The 21,365-nt window shown below is 39.0% G+C and overlaps 1 protein-coding gene across 1 annotated transcript in view; it reads right to left on the reverse strand.

The window, feature by feature from the left end:
• Positions 1-4,598: 4,598 nt before the first annotated feature.
• The window catches only part of VSIG4 (V-set and immunoglobulin domain containing 4), an 85,955-nt gene continuing 69,188 nt past the window's right edge, over positions 4,599-21,365 (reverse strand). Inside the window, exon 7 of the mRNA XM_045471050.1 lies at positions 4,599-4,720. Within this exon, the coding sequence (XP_045327006.1) occupies positions 4,614-4,720 (107 nt within the window). The 3' untranslated portion in view covers positions 4,599-4,613. The remainder of the gene's footprint in view (positions 4,721-21,365) is intronic.

The following is a 21,365-nucleotide window of genomic DNA, read 5'->3' on the forward strand; positions in this document are numbered from 1 at the left end:
AGAGATCATACACTTTCCAGGGCTTCGCCCTTCAGGAGGTGTTTTTTGGAGTGTGTTACTTGCTGTCTGTTGTTGTGACTTCATCTCCCTACTCTTAGTGATGTTTTGGACCCTCCACCAGGTGTGATTTGATTTTTTTTCATTGATGTAGCCCTGGAAAGGAAAACAAACAAACAAACAAAAAATAAAAAAAAAAAAAACAAGAAAAAAACCCAAAAACAAAAATCCAGAAACACCAACTATAACTAAACAGCTGGGTGGGGACCATATTGATGGAAGAGGCCTTATCCATACAAAGAGAAAAATGGCAGGGGTGGGGAAAAATAAAATAAAGTAAAATTGACCAGACAGAGAAATTATACAGCTTAATCCAGAAGGTGAGTGAGTGAGTGAGAGAGAGAAATAAAGAAGGAGATGTGAAACAGGTATAAAGAGAATAGATTAAATATGCCTGCTTAAACAAACCAACAGCTAGAATAACCAGAATAGAGGAGGGAAGAAACAAGAATGAGAAAAGGAAGAAAATATATATATATATATATATATATATATATATATACATATATATATATATATATATATATAACAAGAATTGTCCAGGAATTAAATCAGGAAATGCAAAACTTTGGGTGCCTTGGAGCCAGTGGCAGCACTTGTCTGGAGGAGGGTCTGTCTGGTTCATCAGCATCTGTCCCACCCCAGTAGATACTCAGTTACCAGGCTGGAACAGTGTGGTTTGGTGTAGGTGGGTTCCACCTCACTGTGGGCCCACTGTCCATTCCCTGAGACCCCACCTTGTTAGTGATGGGGAGAAAAATGGCAACATGCCAGTCTCTCCTACCTGGACTGGGTGTCTCAAACCACTCTGTTCAGGCAGTCCTCACAGTGCCATGGGTGTGAAGGAGGCAGTTTGTCCTGCTCTGTCAAATCCTCTGCCACTTGGTGGTCAGCTGTGATTTAAACCCCATTGTCTTAAAGGGTTCTGCTCTGTGCTCCCCGGTTCTGGGGAAGTGCCACTCTGTGCAGCTGTTATATGGTCTCTGGCTGGCGGGTACAGGCAGTCTTTGTCTTTTGAATGGTTATATACCTTCTTCCCACAGCACTCCAAGCAGGATATTGCTTTCTCCCACCGTGGACAGTGCCTCTGAACTAGTTACCAAGCCCACAGCTGGTTTCCCTCCTCCCCAGGTTCTTGAACAGGGCAGCCGGCCCCAGTTTGGAGAAAGCCCTGCAGTTAGAGATTGGATCATTCTCTGTCATGGCCCATAGTTTTTCTCTTGTCCAGATACATTTCTATGCTTCCGCAGCCTCTCTTTCTCTTCCTTTTGTCTCTCCACAGAAGGTGATCCCTCCTATCTATGCCCATGCAGCCTGTATTATCTCTCCCAGTTTGCAGTCGCACACCTATGACCCTCCAGCTTGTCTCCATGGGTTTCTGGAGATGTCTCTGTCACTCTGCAGCCTGGACTCTTGGAATTCAAAGTCCTTTGGCATCAACACTGCTGTGTTTGAGAAACGAGGGAACTTTGGGTCCCCTTACTTCTCCCTATGTTGGATCTTTCCCAATCAACATCTTGATTTCATCTTTATGAGACCTTGAAGCAGAGGACCCATTAAGTCATGCACTGAATCCTGACCCATAGAAACTATGAGATAATAAATATGTTGTTTTAATCTGCTAACTTTACAGTAATATTGTTACAGAGAAATATATGACTAATACAATGGTAAAACATAAAATAATTTGAAAAACATGCCTAGTGAAAAAAGCAAGACTCAAAAGTATACATACTTTGTGATTACATTTATAAAAACTCCAGGCATTATATGCTTATATGTTTTATAAACAACAGGCAAGACTAATCTATGGTGCTAGTTCTCAGAATAAGGGTTACACCCAGGAAGGTAGTGAATGGAAGAAGCACCAAAGGAGCCTCTGGGGATGTTGGAAATGTTCTATATAGCTTGATCTGAGTATCAGTTACCCAAGTGTATATTTTTTTCAAAACTCATCAAATGTATACTTACACTTGAAATTAGTGCACTTTATTACGTATGTATTTTACTCAAGTACAAAATAAAATGCAACAAATGTCCCTTTTGGGGGTTAGAATTCAAAGTTTTTTTTTTTACATTTATTTATTTTTGAGAGACAGAGAGATACAGCATGAATGGGGGGATGGGCAGAGAGAGAAGGAGACACAGAATCCAAAGCAGACTCCAAGCTCTGAGCAAGCTGTCAGCACAGAGCCTGATGCAGGGCTCGAACCCACGAAACTCAAGATCATGCCCTGAGCTGAATTCGGATGCTCAACCGACTGAGACGCCCAAGTGCCCTGGGTTAGAATTCAAATAAAAATGGAGGCATACGTTTAAAATGGTTAGCAAAATATGCGCTTTTGGCACATGCCCTGATCCCTCCTTATCCAGGGCCCATTCCACAACTTCAAATGGTTTTCTACTTCTGCATGGGGTAGCTTGTGGAACTATAGGCTAGAGAGGTCCCATTATTGGGGTTTGGAATTTCAGGACACTAGGGGTGTTCCAAACATCCTACCCCTTCCTTTCTGGTTTTGAAGACTACCTGCATACTCACTCTAGATGAATGACTGAAGGATGTTTTTGACCTGGCAAGGTAGATCTACAGTTGGAAAACCACAGGCCACTGGAGCCAAATCCATCAACTTTTTCAAACCATCCACTGCAGCTGGTCCCACACTTAGCCACATAGAGACAGAAACATGTCACACTCGTGTCACACATATACACACACTCACCCAGTCAATATTGTATTCTTTTGTAGCTGTATAAATCAACCAATTAGCAAACCCTTACATTTAGGCTTGCTTGGTGTTCAACTCTGCATAAAGATCAATGAAGGACTTTAAACCTTAGTTCCATCAGACTGACCTTTAAGTATGATTGGGAAGACCCAGTGATACAATAAATGAGTAAAAGCCTGGAGAATTGTGATACCATATGAAAAGAAGCATGGGTAGCAATTCCTTGTGAATTTTAATTGCTTAAGTAATGCTTTTTGCCAAGCTGAACTGTGTAATAGTTCTGTGTAAAAGAACTGTGTAATAGTGTCTTTGGCCATCTTCTTTTTGAAGAATACCTTCTAATGATGCCTACTTTCTGCTCTGCCATTGCTAGTCCATGTATAGCCATAGCTGAGATCCCAATCAACATTTAAGTTGAAGATGCTTCAACAATGATGGCTTCCACCTGTCAAATTACCTCCAGTTTTAGAGTCCCCCCAATTCTGAAGACGTCGTGAAACAGAGACAAGTTATCTTCACTGTGCCCTATCTCAAATTTACCCACAGATACCATGAACATAATGGAATAATTGTTTTTTATCTAAGTTTTAAAATAGTTATCTAAGTTTTTGGATGGTTTGTTAAACATCAGTAGATATTAAAACATCTACCTTTCCCCATTAAACTGAATGCTCTTTGTATTCAGTGACTGTCATCTGTAACTTGAGTGCCTAGCACAGGGACTGATATGTATTCATGGTCAGTAAATATTTGTTCATGTGCTTTGAGTTGAAATGGTTATTGAATGGATAAATAGAGGTAAGCAGCAGTGTTTAGACAAATATGGATATATATATATGTATATATATATCCAAGTGTATATATATATATATATATATATATATATATCCAAGTATACACACACACACACACACACACACACATACTTGGAAAGAGAGGGGAGACTGGAGTGATGTAAGAGCAGATGAAGAGATGTAGGGCTCCTTTGTTAAAGGCAAAAATCACTACTGAAGAAATAATGAGGGACTAGGAAGAGTTTGGAGAAGCAAAAGGGACCAAGGAGAAAGCTATAAGGTATGCCTACATTTAAAAAAAAAATCAGGGGCACCGGGATGGCTCAGTTGGTTAAGTGTCTGATTCTTGATTTTGTCTCAGGTCATGATCTTACAGTTGAGATCAGGCCCCGTGTCAGAATCCACTCTGGGAGTGTAACCTGCTTAAGAGTCTCTCTCTTCCTCTAATTTTTCCCCTTCTCCTTCCCCTGATACTCTCTCAAATAAAAAAATAATAATAAAATAAAATAAAATAAAATAAAATAAAATAAAAGATATACCAACAAATGAAGATGTAGTCAGGGAAATTAATGAATAAAAGGAGGGAAATGAACATTTCTTGAGAATTGGCTAAGTACCTGGGATTTTGTCTTTTGTTCCTTGTAACAGTACCATGAGGCAAGGCTTTGCCCAATTTTGAAGGAGAAAATACTAAAGTTCAGAGAGCCTACATGATTTGTCTAGCACTATAAGAGTAAATAGTAGGAATTCAGTACCCTGAACTTATCTACCTAATGGTTTAAACTTTTGGCCTGCTGGTAGAAAGAGAATGACCTGACTGGCTCTAATAGCTTCGTAAGTGACCCCCAAACTTCATCAACTTTCCATCATACTCGTTTCATTCATCCTGACTCCCTAGGCCCAAGCACTAAGAGACATATAACTTAGCAAGGCTTATTCATGCTGCGAGGAAACTATCATAGATGTAGTACTTGAATTTTACCTGCAGACCATTTGATCTGATTTTATCTTTGAAAATAACCCTAAAAAGTATCCTTCAGATCACCACACGTATATATTTCTGTGCATGTGTATGTATGTGCATGGTGAGAGAAGTCAAGAAACTCACCAAGATGATCATCTGCACCAGACAGACATGGAAATCTGGAAAAGGAGGGAGGGAAACAGGAAATAAATATATCTCTATCTCTATCTATCCATCTATCTATCTATTTATATATCTATATCTATATCTATATCTATATCTATATCTATATCTATATCTATCTATATCATCTATATATCTATCTACATCTATATCATCTATCTGTCTAATTTTACCCTTTCTCTTTCTTTTGGAAGTAGTAGGGAAGGAGGAGAAGAGCCAAGCAGAGGGAGTGAGGAAAATTTTCTCTGGGTAGTTACAAATTGCTTTGAGGTCTCAGAAACTCATTGGTTATTATTCTTGTTGCTAAAGAAAATGTTCCAGGCTATGAGAAGACTTTTGTAAAGACATACATGTTTGAGATTAATAATAAATGATGAATGATGTCAATTGAGGGTCTGTTTATTCTCTAAATTGAAGGTTAATTACTTGTTAGCTGATGCAAGGCATAATACCTTGATTACAGGGAATGTATTCAATTCCATTTGACAAATATCTTATGAGTTCTGGTTCCAGATCTGTGATCTTGAGCCAATCACTTCTCCTCTTTAAGTCTCACTCTCCCCATGTATACAATGAGATCCAGATCTTCTTTACCTTTCCCTCTAAAACAAACATGGTGGAGATATATGTCAGAACTTTGCTGCTGGGGGTGTCTACCACAATGGGGACTGTTGAAGGTTTTGAGATGTTGAAGGCTTGAGATGAGATGTAGAGGAGCTACAAGAGCACTTAACTTTGAATTCTCAGTCTTAAGTTTTAGAATAAAAAAACTGTATGACTCTGAGCAAATCATTTCTTAGAATTTCCTTTTCCTCATTTGTTGAACAAAGGCTAGATGATCCCTAAGGTAACTTCCAACTTAGAAACTACAAATGCATAAACTTTCAATTACAAAGATCCTACTTCAGGTGCTGTGGGGGAATAATTAGATAAGACAAATTCTTGCTCCCAAACAGCTTCATATCTAGGATTAAAAAAAAAAATGGATGTTTTTGTAATTCTCCTTCTTACCTTATCTGCAATCCTTGGCCCTATTCACAAACCTTCACCTCCTTCTCCAATTGAAAAATTCCTTTAAATGACCCATTTTATACTGACTTGAGTGATTAATCAAACACATGTTGACATGGTAAGTATAAGAATAGCATTTATCCAAAGATATACTCTTTGCCTTCGTAACCTAATTCTTTTATCTGACATTCTAATCTGGATCTAACCTCATTTTCTCAGTCCTTTTCAGTGCTTTTGTGTACCTGTGTACCTCTATTTTCACACAATATATACACAACCAATATGGTGTGATATATCTGTCATTTTCCAGGTGGACACAGCTCTTGGAGGGCCACAACTAAGCCTTGGTCATTTCTGAGCTCTTAACATGTACCTGGCACATACAAATGCTCAGTCAATATACGCTAAGCAAAAGAATAAATGAGTAAGTGAACGAATGAAATGAAACAAATCTAATTTAATTGAAAAACATATATATATCACAGAGGAGTTTTTAACCTCTTGCAGTTTTTGTGACTAGTGGAATAAGGGGAGGTTCTTTTGGAAGAAGTTCTATGTCATTAAAAGATTCTATGTCATTAATAAGGGGAGTTTTTTTGGGGAAAGGTTCTATGTCACTAAGATTATTAGAGTTTCATCTTGTGTAAGACTCCAGTAGAAGCCAAGTTAAGCCAATAGCACTATGCAAAGAGGGGGTATATTCAGAAACAGGGGAGCAGTCTAGCTTTGTCATTCTATCAAAGTTGATAAAAGGATGAGAAGGGAGATAGGCAAAGGTTCTTCAGAAGCACGTTATAGTAAACCTTGAGTATCAGGTTAAGGGTTTTTAACTTACTTCTGTAGGCAAGGAAGAATTACTGCTGGCTTCTCAGAAGGTAAGTGTGGGTTTGGCTTTCAGTTTTGTCCAGCAAAGCCGAAGACAGCAGAAAGGATTACTCAAGAGTCCATGTAAGTCAAGAGAGGTGAGAGAGAGGCTAAGGGAAGTCTCACCTAGCTTCTCTCAAGCCCCCATATTTATTAAGCATACATTTAAGGAAATAATGTGCAAAACACCAGAGGGCTACATGCCAGGAAAAAATGTATTGAAAATGTGCAGAAAAACAAGTTAAGACAGGATAAAATATTCCATATGATAACATGGTATAAGGAATTTATGAGTATAAGCAGGACCTATCCCTTAGATATACATTAACTAGATAAGCAAAGTGGGTGCCCTCAAGATATACATTAACTAGATAAGTGAAGCTTGGCCTGCTGTTTTCAGCAAGGCCAGAAAGCAGTGTTCTGCTTTTCAATGTATTCCCTATAATTTCCTAACCTAGGACATAGCTATTTGATTTCCCACATATCCCCCCCTTTTTTTTTGAAGAATCTTTTTATTTATGGGAGTTGAGGAAGGCAATCAGTTGTTTATGATACCTTGAGGAGGCCGCTATGGTGTAGATCATTCAGAGGGCTATGAGAAATAAAAAAAAGATTAACAAGCAGAGAGATCCAATAATCCAAATATGTAAATTGAGGCCCTGGAACCAGTTGGTTGGATTTAACCACTTCATATTGTCAGATAACTCCTGTTCAACTCATATCTGCATTTCCTATTGAATATCTAACAGTTGTTGATGCAGCTGGGAAGACAGAGCATTAATCTCAGATTGTAAATTGGTAGAAAAGGCTCCTTGTAGGTGTTTTTTCACTGAATCCCGGGAGGGTTGAGACATATTATATTTTAAGAGAGTGAGACAAATTTTGTCATGTTGCCAGTCACATTGTATATTTTGATGATCAACAAGTGCCTGTTGGTAGTCCCCCTCCATTCAAGTGCTGCTTCTGCAGCTTGCAGTCTCTGCATGATACTGTTATCAACCTCCATTTGAGTAATAATTGCCTTGGTGATATAGTCATTACGTGATTGACTACTTTAACTGTATGGATAGACTCTCAGGGAGACCACTGCAACAGAGGCTGTGGATAAGATGACAACGGATGAGATAAGGAAAGCAATGAACTATCCGACAAATCTTTTACATCTCCACTTAGAAATAGCTTGGGATAATTCAGCAAGACCATTGGACCCTTCCCAGGGCCTTGTTAGATTTACTGCCAGCCAAATTTAAGGTTGTCATTTTAAGATGAACACATGTGAGATAGAAAATTTGGTACTATTATAATGGCTGATACAGGCTGTGTATCAAGCTGGAGGAAGTACTTCAAAAACATAATATGGGTTGTCAAAATGTTATATTAACTGGCTTAGTGAAAATTATCAAAGCATAGGGATGAGGGATGACACTGAGACATTCTGTGTGCGATTCATATAAAAGGTACCACTATTATCAACATAATATCCATGAGAGAGATTGTGTAACAAAAAGGGAAGGCTAAGACACCATAAATTGTAATGCTATGGGCTATATGAATCTTTGTTTTTAATTCTTAATATTGGCCCTGAAAGTCTGCCATCAGTCCGAAGGATGGAGGAGTTGCTAGGTTCTGAAAACTCAATAGGTTTGCCTGCTGAGGCCAAGTGTCTTTTAGGACCCCAATGAATGAAGGTAAGATTTTGAAAAAAATTCCTCTTTATGGGAAATAGAGGTCTTCCAGGGCTGTCAGATTACTGCAGTTACTAGGGGACCATATCTTCTTTATTTGGCAATGATAAATGGGGGTTAGCTAAGAATCATTGGTGTAGTGAAGGTGGCTACTGAATGAATGTCAAATTTGCTCTATGGTCCTTTGTTTTAGGCATGTAGTGGAGATATATCTGTGCTGTGGTTTTTTTTCAACGTTTTTTTTTTATTTTTATTTTTGGGACAGAGAGAGACAGAGCATGAACGGGGGAGGGGCAGAGAGAGAGGGATACACAGAATCGGAAACAGGCTCCAGGCTCTGAGCCATCAGCCCAGAGCCTGACGCGGGGCTCGAACTCACGGACCGCGAGATCGTGACCTGGCTGAAGTCGGACGCTTAACCGACTGCGCCACCCAGGCGCCCCTGTGCTGTGGTTTTTAAACATCCAGAAGTGTTCATAGTGGTTACACAAATAGGAGGGAAAAGTGACACAAAAGGAACAGAAGTACTCAGCTTTAACCAATCTCTCTGTTCAGCAAGAGGGCCTTTTGGCAGAAGCCAGGTGCCTCCAGTCCAAAGAGAATCATTACTAGCTAGCAGTGGGTTTTCATCCCATAATGTAACTGGCTCAAAGAAAGGGGGGTCTATGATATGAGACCAAATACAATGATGAAAAAGCAGCAGCAGTCTGGATAAAGAAAGAGATTAAGCAAATCATTACCTTAGCTGAGTTTTGAGAAACCACAGATAAATATGCTAAAAAAAATTATTTTCTGGGGTCGGTGGTGCTCCTACACAGCACATCATTTCAGTGGCGTGTTGATAGAGTGTCTTAAGTTGTCCCCAGGTGACATTATTTGCCTTGATTGTTCGTGGGCATGGTCTCCTCTCTTCTCCTTGTAAGGACAAATTGGCCATCTGAGAAAGAGGGTTGAAGGGGTGATCCTTCCAACTCATCATCTGGTTTAATCAGATGGGCAGACACCCAGTGCGATGCTGATGGGAGACAAACACATGCCGATCCCCTTCTCCATGTTATTAGTTCATAAGGTCTTTTCCATGAATTATTGCCTCGTATGTTTTTAAGTAGCGCTTCAGCTCTGATATTTGAGCTGGGAGATGGTGCAAAATACCATTTGGCAGCTGTGAGGCCATGGGAATCACAATTTTAAAAAAAATAGGGGCGCCTGGGTGGCTCAGTTGGTTAAGCGTCTGGCTTCGGCTCGTCATGATCTTGCAGCTCGTGAGTCTGAGTCCCGTGTCGGGCTCTGTGCTGACAGCTCAGAGCCTGGAGCCTGCTTCAGATTCTGTGTCTCCTCCTCTCTCTCTCTGCCCCTCCCCTGCTCATGCCCTGTCTCTTTCTTCCTCTCAGGGATAATAAATACACTTAAAAATTTTTTAAAAATTAGAGTGTATAAGGCTTTATATAATGAATTCCAAGTGGAGGCATTATGTAGGTTCCTCCCTTTTTGTTTGTGAAGCATTTGGTTTAAAGTGGCATGTGTATGTTCTATAATAGCCTGTCCAGTAGGATTATATATGGTATGCCAGTAATGTGTTGTATATTCCAATTTTGGAAGAATTCCTTTACCATGGAGGAAAGGTATTCAGGCCCATTGTCAGTTTTAATTTCTTGAGGTTTACTGGCTTGTGAAAACCCATGTAAAAAATGGTGAATGATATTTCTTGCATTTTCTCTGGTGTGAATAGAGGCCATTATAAATCCTGAAAAGGTGTCTATAGACACATGGATACATTTGTGACATCCAAATGGGGCATAGTGTGTAATATCAGTTTGCCAAAGCTGATTTGCATTTAGACCTCTGGGGTTAATTCCCCATTGTTTTTGTCCTCCTGATGGCTGTTGACAATCAGGGCAGGCAGCAGCAATTTGTCTAGCCTGAGTAACTATAATATGGAAATGTTTAATAAGGGACTATAATTTTGATGACAAAAGTCATGAGATAATTTAACAGTTTTAAAAGGCATATTGTAGCCAACAAATTTGTCCACAACCTTGTTTCCTTACCTCATTTCCAGATAAGCCTGAATGTGATCTTATGTGAGTGATAAAAAGAAGGCATGTCTGCTTATCTAGTAAGGCTTGTAAAGTCAAAAATAACAAAAGTAAGGAAGGAATTCTTTAATTCCCTAATAGAGTCCTGTTCTATATTTTGTATCACATAAACTACATATTGAGAATCTGTTACCATATTAGTAGGTTGGTGAGTAAATTGTTGGAAAGCCATAATAGCAGCCTTTAATTCTGCTCTTTGAGTAGATGTTTATCCTTTAGAGAATATTTTATGCCAGCATTGTTCAAACCAAGCAATAGCAGATTTAGTAGTTTTTCCAGAGTCATCTATAAAAACAGTGATTGCTTGTGAAATTGGCTGTGGAGATAATTTTGGGGGGTAATGTTTAAAAGAGGGAGTTGTAACAATTTGATGGCAGAGAGTAAACAAGTTGGTCAATAAAGTCTGCCATAACACTTTGCAGTTTTATAGATTAAGAATCCGTAGAAAGCATTCATAAAACATCCCAGGATATATGAAATCAGGATCATATCCTGTTAGTTGTTGGTAACAATATCTTCTCTTAAATAGCAACTCTGTAATTTGTTGTATATAGGGAGTGAGGGTTTTCTTAAATGAGTGGGAAAGAAAAAGCCATTCTAAACATTGAATTTCTTTTATAAGTTGGCCTAGAAGTCCAGTGGGCCCATATGGAGGGTAGGGAATATAAATAAGTAGGGTAAACTAGCTTTTGGTGATGCAGTTGCCTGTTTTTAAATGCCTGTTCAATAATAATTAATTCTTTTTCTGCCTCTGGGGTTAAACCACGAGGAGAGTCTAAAGCAGTGTCCTCTTTTAAAATATTAAATAAATTAGAATGTTGTCCTGTAGTAATTCCCAAAGTTGGATGAATCCAATTAATAGCTCCTGATTTTTTTTAATTGGGGCACCTGGGTGGCTCAGTCAGTTAAGCACCTGACTTTGGCTAAGGTCATGATCTCACAGTTTGTGAGTTCGAGCCCTGCATTGAGCTCTTTGCTGACAGCTCAGAGCCTGGAGCCTGCTTCAGATTCTGTGTTTCCCTCTCTCTCTGCCCCACCCCTATTTGCACTCTGTATCTCGAAAATGAATAAACTTTAAGGAAATTAAAAAAAAAACTTTTTTGGAAATCATTTAAAGTATGTAAATGAGTGGTATCTAAGGAGATGTACTGAAGCCATATTGTCTGAGCAAAGACTATATGTCCTAGATATTGCCAAGGCTCCTGTATTTTAACTTCTTCAAGAGCTTGAAGCCCATGTTCTTTTGTGGAAAGTTCTGAGTGTTGACATATTGTGAAAAGTAAGGTCTGTGTAGGAGCAGCAAGAGCAGCAAGAATATCATCCATATAATGATAAATTAGAAAAGATGGAAAATTTTTTATGAATGGACAGTAAGGCTTGTTGGATGAAATATTGACATATAGTTGGTCTATTAATTATCCTGTGAGGGAATACTTTCCATTTATATCTAGACAAAGGTTCTTGATTGTTAGTAACAGGTGGAGAAAAGGCAAAACATTCTTTGTCTTGTTCCACTAGAGGTACGGTAAAAAAAAAAAAAAAAGCAAAGCTTAAGATCTATTACTGTAATAGGCCATGTTGAAGGAATAAAAGCAGGGCTGGGCAGGGCTGGGCAAGCCTGGCTGTAATGCCCCCATAGGTTGGATTATGGCATTAATAGCTCTGAGGCCATGTAACAATCTCCATTTACCTGATTTTTTAGGAATTTTAAAAATGGGTGTTTTCCAAGGACTCCAAGGTTCAATATTGCCAGCCTCCAATTGTTGTAAAACTAGATTCTTAGATTGTTTTGATCATTCCCTAAAAGAGGGCACCCTTCATTCCCTAAAAGTGGCCACTGTTCAATCCAAATAGGCATCTGGAAAATTTCCAGATTTTCCACTGGGAAGGGAGGAAATTTAATAGTGGCCCCTATTTAAAAAAAAGACTGAATGACTACTTTCCATTCTTTAAGTAGTCCCTTCCCCATAATGACATAGGAACAAGTGGAATAAAGGGTCAAAATAACCATTTGTCCTTCTGGCATGCATCACACATGTGAGAGGCGTTTTGTTTTGTAATGGAAAGGGAGGTTTGTGCCTCCCACTCTAGTAAAAGCCAGGAGGCTAGGTCTTTTTTCCCATTATTTAGGACAGTCATGGGAAGCTAGGATGGAGATATCGGCTCCAGTATCAATTAACCCTGTAAATTACTTTCCATTCACAGTATTAATTAAAAATAAGGTTTGTCACATGACAGGGATGCCCACTCTCACCATTGTTGTTTAACATAGTGGGAAAGTGCTAGCATCAGCAATCAGACAACAAAAGAAAATCAAAGGCATCGAAATTGGCAAAGATAAAGTCAAGCTTTCACTTTTTGCAGATGACATGATATTATACATGAAAAACCCAATAGACTCCACCAAAAGGCTGCTAGAACTGATACAGGAATTCAGCAAAGTCGCAGGATACAAAATCAACGTACAGAAATCAGTTTCATTCTTATACACTAATAATGAAGCAACAGAAAGACAAATAAACTGATCCCTTTCACAATTGCACCAAGAATCATAAAATACCTATGAATAAACCTAACCAAAGATGTAAAAGATCTGTAGGCTGAAAATTATAGAAAACTTAAGAAGGAAATTGAAGAAGATAAAAAGAAATGAAAAAAAAATATTCCATGCTCATGGATTGGAAGAATCAACATTGTCAAAATGTCAATACTACCCAAAGCTATCTACACATTCAATGTAATCTCAATCAAAATTGCACCAGCATTCTTCTCGAAGCTAGAATAAGCAATCCTAAAATTTGTATGGAATCACAAAAGACCCTGAACAGTCAAAGTAATTTTGAAGAAGAAGACCAAAGCAGGAGGCATCACAATCCCAGACTTTAGCCTCTACTACAAAGCTGTAATCATCAAGACAGCATGGCATTGGCACAAAAACGGACACAGAGACCAATGGAATAGAACAGAAACCCCAGAAGTAGACCCACAAAAGTATGGCCAACTAATCTTCGACAAAGCAGGAAGGAATATCCAATGGAAAACAGTCTCTTTAACAAATGTTGCTGGGAGAGCTGGACAGCAACACGCAGAAGGATAAAACTAGACCACTTTCTTACACCATTCACAAAAATAAACTCAAAATGGATAAAGGACCTGAATGTGTGACAGGAAACCATCAAAACCCTAGAGGAGAAAGCAGGAAAAAACCTCTCTGACCTCAGCCGCAGCAATTTCTTACTTGACACATCTCCAAAGGCAAGGAAATTAAAAGCAAAAATGAACTATTGGGACCTCATGAAGATAGAAAGCTTCTGCACAACAAAGGAAACAATCAACAAAACTAAAAGGCAACCAACGGAATGGGAAAAGATATTTGCAAATGACATATCGGACAAAGGGCTAGTATCCAAAATCTATAAAGAGCTCACCAAACTCCACACCTGAAAAAACAAACAATCCAGTGAAGAAATGGGCAGAAAACATGAATAGACACTTCTCTACAGAAGACATCCAGATGGCCAACAGACACATGAAAAGATGCTCAACGTCGCTCCTCATCAGGGAAATACAAATCAAAACCACACTGAGATACCACTTCACGCCATTCAGAGTGGCCAAAATGAACAAATCAGGGGACTACAGATGCTGGTGAGGATATGGAGAAACGGGAACCCTCTTGCACTGTTGGTGGGAATGCAAACTGGTGCAGGCGCTCTGGAAAAGAGTGTGGAGATTACTCAAAAAATTAAAAATCGATCTACCCTATGACCCAGCAATAGTACTGCTAGGAATTTCCCCAAGGAATACAGGAGTGCTGATGCATAGGGGCGCTTGTACCCCAATGTTTATAGCATCACTTTCAACAATACCAAATTATGGAAAGAGCCTAAATGTCCAGAAACTGATGAATGGATAAAGAAATTGTGGTTTATATACACAATGGAGTACTACGTGGCAATGAGAAAGAATGAAATATAGACTTTTTTAGCAACCTGGATGGAACTGGAAAGTGTTATGCTAAGTGAAATAAGTCATACAGAGAAAGACAGATACCGTATGTTTTCACTCTTATGTGGATCCTGAGAAACTTAACAGAAGACCATGGGGGAGGGGAAGGGGAAAAAAAGGGTTAGAAAGGGAGGGAGCCAAAACATAAGAGACTCTTAAAAAACTGAGAACAATCTGAGTGTTGATGGGGGGTGGGAGGGAGAGGAGGGTGGGTGATGGGTATTGAGGAGGGCACCTGTTGGGATGAGTACTGGGTGTTGTATGGAAACCAATTTGACAATAACTTTTGTATAAAAAAAAAAAAAAAGCTTTGTCAGGTTGACAGATTGAATGATCTGAGTCCAGTATAATTCCTTGAATCCTATGCTGCAAATCATTCATTTCCTCTTTGTTGTGTTAAAGTCCCTGGAACTTCAAAGGTATTAGGAGTAGTTGTGCTAACCATGTCCCGGGGGTGGGGGGGGGCGGAAATGTGTAACCTATTAACTATTATCATATTTCCCCTGTATAATCTGAGTCAGTGACTCCAGGTAGTACAAAAATTCCTTTTTTTTTTTTTTGTAGTGCTAGATCTTCCTAGAATAACCCCCACTGTGTTGGGGGGTAAGGGACCATATACCTCAGTGAGTATTGTATAGACATGATCTTGTACCTTTAAAATTAATTCTGAAGTAGTGCATAAATCTAATCCTGCACTTCCTGTGGTGGCTGCTCAAAAGGCTGTAACCATCTTTGATCTGGTTTAAGAAAACCTGAGGAACAGGGTTTTGTATGGTTTTGCTCCACTTGGGATTGTGGGTGTGGGAGCTGATGCCCCTTCTCTCATTTCCTGAGAGGGGTCATCCTTCCTTAGCAAGTTTAGATTGGCATTGATTTGCCCAATGTTTTTCTTTTCCACATCTGGGACAATCCTTATTGGGTAACTTATTTGTTTGTCCCTTTGTTTGTTGGTGATAGTCCTTTTGCATGTGCCCTGGTTTTCCACATTTAATAGCTACAAGAATTTGTGCTTTATGTGTTTCAGTTACCACATTTTGACATGCCCTAATGAATTCAGCAATACCTTTGGCTTGAATACATTTGCCAGAGAGAATGGCCTGAGGGTCCTCAGCATTTTCATAGGCCAGTTTCTGCAGTAGAACTTGAGCAGCTTCTTCATTATCTATTTGCCTGGAAATACTCTATTGTAACCCATTCACAAAATTGACATAAGGTTCAGTGGATCCCTGCCATATAGTGACAAAGGAACTGTTTTTGTCTTTGTGTCAGGAACACAGGACTAGACAACAATTGCAATAGTAGAACATTATTGGAATTACCTATGATCTACCCAGGCTTGGGCTTGGGCTTGAGCTGTTGTATAATGGTGATGCCCTGTAGCATTTTTACTCCTATTGGAATACCCAAATCTCTATTATGAATTGCCTGTGTGGCACAACCTTCTTGACATTCTGAAGTCCACATAGTATGCTGAGAAGGAGAAAATATGTTTTTGTCAATGCCTTCCAATCCCAGGGGGTCATTTCATATCCATGCCCTGTTGTTTCAATTATCCCCTTAGTAAAGCAGCTTTGGATACCTTTGCCAGCAACACTTCATTTCAATTCCTTAAAGACAGTAAAAGGGAGGGACTCATGCCTAGGTTGATGTCCAGCAGTGGTAATGGTGGGGAATGTATGAAACTCCCCAGCAGCATATCCCTTTTCTAAACACTGCTGAAAAATTGATGGCTTGTATCCTTATGATTTGGTATTGGCTTTAAGCAATCAGGAGTAGTAGGGACAGGAGGAGGCCATGGAAGGAAGTTGTCCTGTATTGTAACAGGTGCCATAGGAGAGGCATGTGTTAGGCTTTCTTTGTTTTTTAATTCTCTGTAGATACATGTAATGGACATAATGCCATAATGCCTGGACTAAACTCTAGGTCACTAAAATGGAAGTAGGAACCTTCTCTCATTTTTCATGTTTCTTTTTAAATTTCCTCCCACTTGTTCCCATAGATCTAAATCAACTGTACCATGGTCAGGGAACTAGGGACAGGCATCTCATATTTTCCTAACAATTTACTTAATTGATCTTTTGTAACAGTACAATGAGCTGCCTTTAAAAGCTGCTGTAAAGTTTTTAAATATAATAGCTGTTTCTTTGATATTTTTTGGCCAATGATGAATAAAGAGAAAAGAAATACTCTCACTGAATACCGGACACGTTGGTAGTTGTCCCAAGTAGGTATTGCTGTCCCTTACCAGGATGAGGTCTGCCTTAAGGCTGGACAGTTTCACTTTCTTCTCCTTAATGCCAAATCTGCTGCCTGAAAGTCTTCCTCTCAAGGCTATCACCGTCACGTCCGGGTCACCAATTGCGGGTTTGGCTTTTGACTGTCCAGCAAAGTTGAGGGTGGCAGAAAGAATTACTCAATTACTCAAGATTCTATGCGAGTCAAGAGAGGTGAGAGGGAGGCTAAGGGAAGTGTCATCCAGCTGCTTTCAAACTCCTGTATTTATTAAGCATACATTTAGGAAAACAACATGCAATACATCAGAGGGCTACATGTCAGGAAGAACGCGTTGAAAATGTGCAGAAAAACAAGTTAAGACATGATAAAATATTCCATGCAATAACATTGTTTAAGGAATTTATGAGTATAGGCAGAATCTAACTACTAGATATACATTAACTAGATAAATGAAGTGAGTGCCCCCTCCATATATATTAAATAGATAAGTGAAGCATGGCCTGCTGTTTTCAGCAAGGCTAGAAAGCAGTGTTCTGTTTTGCAATGAGTTCCCCATAATGTCCTACCCCAGGACATAGCTATTTGATTTCCCACAGGTAATTCTGTAATCCAAGGTGTACTTAATGGAAAGGATTGTGGGAATGGGGCCAATGAGGGACTGAGTGGTCAGCGAAGTGAGACAACCTCAGAGACAGGAAGACAGACCCCGGATTCTGCTGTGAGATGGCAGAAGTTTGTGAAAACTCAAACACATCAAAATTTGGTGATAGATACCAATAATCTTAACAAATGAATAGTGAGTCATTCTTTACAGCTGTGAACATTAGGCAGATGTGGCCCATTTATGTAGTATCAATCACCTGGGACGTGACATACCAAACTTAATAGGGAACTCTAAGCTGACTGAGCCTCTAGCAATCCTAGCTCCTATGTAACTTGGCCCATTCAGCTGTACCTGTTCCCTATGCTACCAGGGGAAATTTCCCTGCCATAATATTGCCCTCTAGTGATCTTTGTTCTTCCTACAGCCAGGTGTACACAACTTTGAGCTTAAACTGTTTGCCTTCCTCACAAATTGCAGTTTTCTTTTATATCTCTTTCTGTTTCCTTTTTCATCTCTACCTCCTCTTTTCTTTCCTTCACTTATTCCATGGTGGAGTAAAGTGAGTGAAGCAGAAAGGACTAGAGGATATTAACTCAATATAACAGATAAAGAGAATGAAACTGAGAAAGGTTAAGTAATTTACAAAACTGGATGGATTGGAATTAAAATCCTATGACTTGATTTGGAATTCTGGGTTCTCTCCTGGTGGATTCTCTCCTGCTCTCTGCACCTTTCCCTATTCTTTCCTTCCACAAATGCAAGTGACTACTGTGTGCCAGGGACAGTGCTAATACCTAAAGATGAATAGATTCTGTTTTAGAGAAAGCTTCATGTCTCTCTCTCAGTAAAGAATGCATATGATGGTTAGAACCCAATGTAATTGGTGTATTGAAAGATTCATGTTGAATATACTAGATCACCAAGGATGTGGAATAATTTGTCAGAGAAGGAGGAAAAGGGGAGATGATTTTAGGACAAGGGACCAGCAAGCATTAAGGCACAGATTTGTGGAAAGGACATGGCATTTTCAGAGAAATGGTAAGGGGTAGAAGATATGCAATTCCTGAAACTTATAAGTAAATATACTTTATAGGCTCACTCGCTCTCTCGCTCTCACTCTCTCTCTGTCTCTCTGTCTCTCTCTCTCTCTCTCACACACACACACACACACACACACACACTAAGCTATTTATTTGTCAAGCAGGCAAAAAAAATATTTTTAAGCTTTCCCAGAGACACAATGTAAACCCAGGGCTGAATAGGGCCCAAACTCTGGTCTCCTGTCTTCTAGGTCTTCTGATATTGATCAAAATGGAGGGTAGGAGGCATATATGGAGAAAGTAACTCAAAAATAGTGGGTAAGGTTACAGATATCTGGACCAGCCTCAGGTAAATCAATATGCAGACTATGTCTTGTTAACTCTGACTTTTACATTACTTAAATACCTAGGGATTGAGTGAGAAGCAAATGTTAGTTCACCAAAGTGTATCCACTGATCTCCAGAATATTTTCAGGGATGGATGCAGTTCCATTGAAGATATGCAAGCCACAATACATTAGCCTTAAACTATACAAGAATCCTCATATTTATTACAAATAATACTCTCTTTTCTTATGTTTTATCTGAGTACATGTATTAATTAATTACTAGCCTACCAATTCCACTTCTTCACATGTATGGGGCTTTGTATGAACAAAGTCCTCTTACAACCATTGGGATGTTCAACAATCCCAAGAGGTAAGTTAAGAGGTGAATTCACCTCCTTGTTTTTCAAAAGAATAAATAAAATTTCATAGATGGGGTTGCCCCCAGCTAAGGGAAGGAGGCAGAGTAAAACCCCAAGTTCAGTACTGTTACTACCCATCCAGTTCCTGTCAGGAAATGTAATAAAAGGAACATTAAAACCTCAAGCTATTTAGAGACTCATTAATAAAACCTTCATTAAAAATACCTCACAGTTAGTTTTTATTTCCTGCACATTTTCTCCAGATTCAGGGTTCCAAGACCCAGAAGAGCCACACTGAGCCATTGCTCTGACTAGTGTGGTGCATTAAGAGCCAAAATGTGACGGGGTGCCTGGGTGGTGCAGTCGGTTAAGCGTCTGACTTCAGCCAGGTCACAATCTCGCGGTCCGTGGGTTCGAGCCCCGCGTCAGGCTCTGGGCTGATGGCTCAGAGCCTGGAGCCTGCTTCCGATTCTGTGTCTCCCCCTCTCTCTGCCCCTCCCCCGTTCGTGCTCTGTCTCTCTCTGTCCCAAAAATAAATAAACGTTGAAAAAAAAATTAAAAAAAAAAAAGAGCCAAAATGTGACAAAGGTCATTCTTACCTTTCAAAATGGGGCTCTTCAAGGGTAGAAAGGCCCCTAGGGAGTGCATGACCACTTAAGCAGCATTTATGCCTATAACTCCAGGAATTGGAAATGTACCAAAGAATTAACATATTTTCCTCCACTAGATAAAACTTCCCTTGTAATCCTGAATTGTTCAATAGCATTAAAACATTGTTCTGCCTTTAGCTGTGTTTCTTACTGACTTTCTCTTCCTTTGCACCTCTTGACCTCTGGGGAAGGGACTCAAGGATCTGCCACTACTTTCTCTAAACATTTTCTCTCTGTGTGTCTTGTATCTCTATCACTGTGTGTGTGTTTCTAAGTGATTTCATCTTTTCTGTGATAAGATTCCCACATGTCTTTGTGGGGTACCAAGTCATACATAATATAATAACAAAGATTAAGATATTTTTCCAAAGTCAAACAGTTTACAAGTGCAAAATTTGAACCCAAATAAGTTATAGAGCCTGGATATCAAAGTGTCATCCATTTTGTCTTAATTTTAGTTTTAGCATTCAGGGCCTCTCACTTCTTGACCTTTGTATCTTGAGTTAAGCTGCTTCCCTGCTCCCCATTCTTTTTCTATTTCTTTGTACCTATTACAGATATTTGGAATCTTAATTCAAGTTCTGCTTTCTCTACAAAACTTTTCTTAAACACTCCATTGTTAGGATATCCTAACATTTTGATTGCTGTTAGCATGGTATCTCTGAATCTTTCCATCGATATTCGAGGATAAATATCTTTTCGATTTTATTTTAACTTTTTGAAGAGTAGAGACACTTCTTTGCACTCATGTGGCTTTTGCACAATACCTAAGTACATGCTTCTACTGACCCCATTTTCCAAATCTATATAAATACAGGTTTGACAACAGGTCAAATTACTTGAATCTGGAATGAATGATTCCAGTCCACAGGATAGACAATATCTTGCATAATAAATTATTGAAACAGTGGTCAATTGAATAATCAATTACCTTGTCAGTTAATCACTTCATGCTTATCAGAATGCTATCAGATGGAACTAAAGTATTGAGTGCCAAGTACTGCACTGAGTAATAATCATATACCCTTTTCATACAACTCTCATGGTAGTCCTGAGAATGACTTCCCACTTACTGAGTGAACTAATCCTTATGACTTGCATGAAAAATAGTGTTACATGTCAGGGCACTTTTCATGGAGGAGGGTCTCACCAGGATCAATCTTTGATGATGGCTCTCCAAAGCAGGGCAGAGTTCTTTCAGAGTAGAAGTGCAACAGTTTTGTGTCCATCTCTTCTTAAAGGGATACAGGCTAAGCCAGTACCTTATTATAAATTAGAATACAGGCAGGAAGTTTTCCTTAGGAAAATCACTTTAATGTGAAACCAGCAAAAGAATTTGAGTTTTTTAAGTGTTTTGTAGCAAGCTAACTAGCTATAATGGTATATATGAGGATATATACTATCTATGTATTTATCTATATGAATAAGAATTCTTAAGTGAGTTCACACCCTTTGACTCAAAATTTCTGCTTACTTCTAGGAATCTATCCTAAGGAAATAAAGATTCTGACAAAGACGTCTGCACAAAGGTACTCAGTGCTTCAGAGGTTATATTTTTGCCAATACAGCAGGCTGTACAGTAGAAATAGAAATTAAATTGAGTTACAAAGAATAAAATTATTTTTCCAGTACATGCATGTTTATAGACTTACTGAGATTCACACTTGATATAGATATAGATATAAATATAGATGATATAGATATACATATGCATATATGCATATACATATAGATTTATAGTGAACCACATTAAATGTTCC

The sequence above is a fragment of the Leopardus geoffroyi genome, chromosome X (assembly GCF_018350155.1).
Source record: "Leopardus geoffroyi isolate Oge1 chromosome X, O.geoffroyi_Oge1_pat1.0, whole genome shotgun sequence".
Taxonomy (NCBI): Eukaryota; Metazoa; Chordata; class Mammalia; order Carnivora; family Felidae; genus Leopardus; species Leopardus geoffroyi.